Genomic DNA, 6,000 nt, shown 5'->3' with positions numbered 1-6,000 from the left:
ACCATTTGCTAAAAAATCCACTTTTCCTCATGGATTTGAAATGCTACCTTCATCATATATTCACTTTCCATCTACATTTATATCTATTTATGGGCTGAACTATTTTTCTTTCTCTGTTTTTCTTCTCTAGTTGCTTTAATCACTGTAGAGTTAGAAACATTTTCACATTTGACAAGGCTAGCTCCTCTTTAATTTGCTAGCTATTGATGCATATTTTGCTTTTTAAAAGGATTTGCACCGGGAATTCCCTGGTGGTCTAGTGGTTAGGACTCTGCCCTTCCACTGCTGGGGTGGGGGTGGGGGGCCCAGGTTCCATCCCTGGTCAGGGAAATAAGATCCCACAAGCCACGTGGTATGGCCAAAAAATAAAATAAAATAAAATGATTTGCACTACGGCTGCAGGGTAAAGAGAATGGAAAAGGTGGATGTGGCTTCACCTGATGGAACTTCCTTGCAGTATTCCAGGAGAGAGATGGTAGAATAGAGAATAGAACACAGAAGTTACCATAGATTACCCCATTGTATTCCAAATTTTAGTCATTTTCCAGTATACCACCTTTCATAATTATTGATATATCTAAATGTCACCTACACTATTAAGTTAATTTTTCACTACTTCAATTCATTTTAAAATTTTAAATACTTACATTAGGTGTATCCTATGTAATATCTGTAAAAGCATAGATCAGACATAGTAGTTATAATATTTTATAGTTATAAATGAATAGATAACAATGAAAATAAACATTGTCCATCTAGCGCCTAAAGTTCTTTTGTGTACAACCAGTGGTTTGAGAAACACTGATCTGAGCAAACCATTCTGATCAGTTCTTTGAAAATCTCCACTCAGCCTGGGCTGGCTGGTAGTGCCTGCTGCCTGAGCAGGACGCTGGTTAACAGGTGGGTTCAGTTTGCAAAAATCTTCAAGATGTTCACTTATAAATACTTTTCTGTGTGATTATAACCAATAAAAAGTTTAAAAAGTAAGTTTTTAAAAGTTTTAAAAGTATCACTGTATTGTTTCGTGCTAATTACCGGTCATAAAATCTATTACATATACAGGTCATGCAAAGAAACAGATTAATGAAGTGAATAAGAGTTACACAAACTTAAAACACTGGTAGCAGTTCTCTTCCTTAGAATTCTGAGGTTTCTGCAAGTAAATCCATCCTCCCATAGATCTCTGAAATGGGCCACAGATGATATCCTAGATAGAATGCTCAGAGGATCATAAGATGTCAGTGAAGTGATCTGTGGGGCAGAATTAGACAATGATGCCAGAGGCCAGAGCCTTAATATCCTTATCTCTTAGTCTTTATTAAAGGTAAACAGTGATAAATGGAAAATGCCATCCTAACTGCATGAAGATCAAATTAAGGAGCGAGATTGCAGGGAATCAAATATTTTGTACTGACCTGTCACAAGCACTTACTCAGAAACAAGTAAACACACACCACAGTCTTTTTTTACCCTAAGGTGATCCTGGTTTTTAGACTTCTAAATTCTCTGCTTTCAGAGTTTACCTTTTTTTCTGAACAGCCACAGCACTGATATTAATAAAGTTTACAAAGTCACTGATATTAAAATCTCACTGCCAAACAGAAGCTGCTGCTTCCCAGCATGGAAATTCAAATAGCTTGTATCTTTTGTCCTTCAAAAACAGTATAAAATAATCTAGTTTCCTTCTGTTGGTAGCCATGGAAACTAAAGTCCAATATTTCGGTGACAGAATCATGCTACAGACTACAGCATTCAAGGGCATCTATGGATTTGCTACACATCAATAAACAATAAAACTAGCAACTTCAAAATTCAACCTGTAGATTTTCAATTATAAGTCCCCCTGGTTTCATAATTATTGGGTGGGGGGCCATTGAAGTGGAGAAAATGCAGATGATTGCTTGTCAGAGGAAGATCTGGAGTCTTGTTTTCTCAAAGACACGTTCATTTCCTATTTCCTTTCTGTTAGGTCTCCTTCCAGTGGTGCCTGACCTTCGAGGTGGATATTCTTCCTACCTCTAATCATCCCAAAGCTGGAAGCCTGACTATGTAATTCCCGACTTTTAAAAGGGCTTCTCTCTCCAGTCAAGCGTCCCTAAGAGACCCGGCCTGAGGGGGTGCCCTCACTCTTAACATACACATGTAGGCTGATCTATTTGCATAATCTGCTTTCTGGAAATCTTACGGAGTCTTATGCCAATTAAATTTCATCCAGAGTTTCTCAAAATCGAATTGTTCAGTATTTCCAGCTTCTCTCACTGTTCCCCCAGTCAAGTGATAGAGCCCTTTCTGTCGGTACAATTTGTTCGAAGGACCTTCGAGAGAGGGATTAGCGCGGGGATTAGCGCGAGGCTTCTGATTACAATTTCAGGGAGCTCAGTGCAGGGAGATGTCCTTCTACCAACCAAATCTCAAACGAATATTCGGGACACAGCTGAGGAGGAGAGAACCTGCCAGCACAGGCCTGCTCAGGCTATTTAAAGCTGCTCTCCCTAAAAAAGAATGAAATAATGCCATTTTCAGCAACATGGACGGACCTAGAGATTGTCATACTGAGTGAAGTGAGACAAAGAAGGACACATATAATATGATTTCACTTATGTGTGGAATCTACAAGAAAGGGTACGGGGACTTCCCTGGTGGCACAGTGGTTAAGAATCCGCCTGCCAATGCAGGGGACACAGGTTTGATCCCTGGTCCGGGAAGATCCCACATGCCGCGGAGCAACTAAGCCCATGTGCCACAACTACTGAAGCCCGTGCGCCTAGAGCCCATTCTCCACAACAAGAGAAGCCACCGCAATGAGAAGCCTGCACACCACAACGAAGAGTAGCCCCAGCTTGCCTCAACTAGAGAAAAGCCCACGTGCAGCAGTGAAGACCCCAAACAGCCAAACATAAAAAAATTAAATAAAAATTAAAAATATAAAAAAAAGGGTACAAATGAACTTATCTACAAAACAGAAATAGAGTCACAGATGTAGAAAACAAACAAAACAAAGGGGGAAGGTGGGGAGGGATAAATTGGGAGATTGGGATTGACATATACACACTACTATATATAAAATAGATAACTAATAAGGACCTACTATACAGCACAGGGAACTCTACTCAATACTCTGTAATGGCCTGTATGGGAAAAGAATCTAAAAAAGAGGGAATATATGTATATGTATAACTGAGTCACTTTGTTGTACACCTGAAACTAACACAACATTGTAAATCAACTAAACTCCAATAAAAATTTTTTAAAATTATAAATAAACAAAGCTGCTCCCTGGCAAAGCAAGGGAAGGACAGGGGTGAGGGGCCAGCCATTCAGAGGGTGACAGAGGGTGCTGGCAGCAGGCAGGCAGAAGACAAAAATAATGAGAGGAACGAGTCCACTTGGGCAAAGGATTCCTTTTTCTTTTCCACCACAAATTGACAAGCCTGCATCCATCAGCCTAGCTTATCATAAGTGAGCTTACACGTACTTTGGTGGGTGGTACACAATTTTTTTTTCTCACCTTTAATGTTTACAATCTGGTGGAGATGAAAAGACTTTTAAAAAAAATTTGCAAATCTTAGCTGTCATTTTAGATGGTTCAAATGTTCCTTCCATACCCAGTTAATGTTATAAAACAGGAAACTCTGGCTTTGGAGAGGCAAAGGTATGATTAAGATGTGATGCACTTTTTGGAACCATATTTAAGTCTTTGTATTACTGGGGGACGTACGTTCCCAATCACATGGTCACAGTTTTACAATTTGTTAAAATTCTTATACTTGATTCAGCATAAGGCTTTGTTCCCTTCAAAAAAACTCACTGAGGGCTTCCCTGGTAGTGCAATGGTTACGAATCCCCCCGCCAATGCAGGGGACACAGGTTTGAGCCCTGGTCCGGGAAGATCCCACATACCGCAGAGCACCTAAGCCCGTGCTCCACAACTACTGAGCCTGCGCTCTAGACCCCGTGAGCCACACCTACTGAGCCTGCGTGCCACAACTACTGAGGCCCGCGTGCCTAGAGCCCATGCTCCACAACAAGAGAATACAACACAGTGAGAAGCCCGTGAACAGCAACGAAGAGTAGCCCCTGCTCGCCGCAACTAGAGAAAACCCCCCATGCAGCAACGAAGACCCAATGCAGCCAAAACTAAATAAGAATAAAATAAATACATTAAAAACAATAAAAAAAACTCATTAAACGGAAGCCTATTCTCTTAGGTCGGCTTCTTCCAGAAGTAGAATCTGAGTCAAGGGTTCAGGTGCAAGAGATTTACTAAGGAAACGCTCCCAGGAGACACCAGTGAGTGGGAGAAGGACAGGGGAAGGAAGGAGCCAGGCAAGAGTGAGCTTTCACGTGAAGCCCCAGCCTTGGCTTGGTCAGGAGGAGAGCTCTGGAACTTGAATCACGCCTCAGAGCATGTCCTTCCTGGAGATAAGGAAGCTGGACTTTCAGACTCCCAAACCAGTTGGTCACCAGCCTTAGGTCAAAGGGTCGGGTAGGAGATGGGGTGGCCATGGAGGCAATAAAACCCCCAGACACTGCTGGCTCTCCATTTGGGCCGAACTGGCTCCAGGACCAGATCACAGATGCCAGCCTTTGCCTGCAAAGCACTTAGCTGGGGGTTGGGCACACAGAGCTGGCAAGAGACCTGAGGGGTTCTGGGTGATGCACCAACAGTCTCAGCCACAGGGCTACCCCCCATATGCTTGCTCTCACCACCAGGCAACAGTTATGGGTCTTTCATCAAGTTCTGCTGCAAGAGGAAATGAATAATTTCTTTTGAAAGTCCTGGGGTCAGCTTTTCATCCTCCAGAGACGCACTTCCTTCTCTGGTTGGGTAAAAGTGGGCGTCCCTGGAATGCTTCTGTAAGATGGAGCAGCCGTCCCGGTTGAAGATGACCCGCGCCATTTGAAAACTGCGGAGGGTGTACTTTTGGTTCTCCTTGGCCTTCAGTTCATTGATTTTCTGAGACAGGCACTGGTAGACAGATGTGGAGAGTGAATTTCCAGAGGCTGGCTGTGGATGGCCAAATACTTCATAGAATCTGTCCAGAGATTTCCGAAGTCCAGCATCCTCTGCCTTGGTCTCTGGTGGGCCCTTCCCAGAAGGGTCAAGCCAGGAGTTCTCAGAGGTCCAGGAATCATTTTGTTCAGTATTTAAGTTACTACTGTCTGCAAGACAAAACATATTCCAATACTCAGACACATATTTTAAAATATCAGAAAGCAAGGCAAGAGCAGATGATGTTTCTTTTCAATGTAACACACTCACTATTCCTGGGTAACTGGCAATGGACAGAATTAGCTGATTTCAGAATCTGTTCCCACTATCCCGGGGTTCTGCCACTTGTTTGCTCAAAGTAAGATACTTGCATGTGTCAGGGGTTCTTAACCTGGGAGTCCTTATATAGAAATTCAGGGTGGCTGTGAACTAGTATGGGGGAAGAAATCTTATTTTCATTAACCTCTACCTGAAATTAGGAATTTCATGATGAATGTAGGCAACAAACTTATTAGCAGCAGCCCCTGTAACCCTGTTACCAACAGATCACAGTTCTTTTCATTTCATATTAGAGCTTGTTGAAGATGTTTTAAAAATACCATTTATGCTTATCATTATGCTATAGAACAAACTGTGTCCCTCCAAAATTCATATGCTGAAGGCCTAATCCTTAATGTGACTATAATTGGAGATGGGGCTTTTAGGAGGTTCTTAAGGTTAAGTGAGGTCATAAGGGTGTGGCCCTAATCAGACAGGACTGAAGGCCTTATAAGAAGAGGAAGAGACCCCCCTCTCTCCCTATTGCCTCCTACCCCCCACCAGATGTGCAAAAACCAAGGAAAGGCCATGTGAGCCTGTGAGGACACAATGAAAAAGTGACCTTCTGTAAGCCAGAAAGAGAGTCCTAACCACAACATGACCATGGTGGCACCCTGATCTCAGACTTTCAGCCTCTGGAACTGTGAGAAAATACATTTCTGTTGTGTGAGCCACCCAGTTTACAGTAC

At 42.5% G+C, this 6,000-nt stretch overlaps 1 protein-coding gene across 3 annotated transcripts in view; it reads right to left on the bottom strand.

The window, feature by feature from the left end:
• Positions 1–723: 723 nt before the first annotated feature.
• SHLD1 (shieldin complex subunit 1) overlaps positions 724–6,000 on the bottom strand; it is a 106,389-nt gene continuing 101,112 nt past the window's right edge. For all 3 annotated transcript variants that reach the window (XM_082645684.1, XM_082645683.1, XM_082645685.1), the window contains exon 3: positions 724–5,163. In XM_082645684.1, coding sequence (XP_082501810.1) covers positions 4,721–5,163 — 443 coding nt within the window. In that variant the 3' untranslated portion in view covers positions 724–4,720. The remainder of the gene's footprint in view (positions 5,164–6,000) is intronic.

Source organism: Mesoplodon mirus (genome assembly GCF_964341445.2).
Source record: "Mesoplodon mirus genome assembly, chromosome: 15".
NCBI classification, from domain to species: Eukaryota; Metazoa; Chordata; class Mammalia; order Artiodactyla; family Ziphiidae; genus Mesoplodon; species Mesoplodon mirus.
The sequence above is the reverse complement of the archived record's forward strand: the minus strand, read 5'-3'. Positions and strand labels throughout refer to the sequence as shown.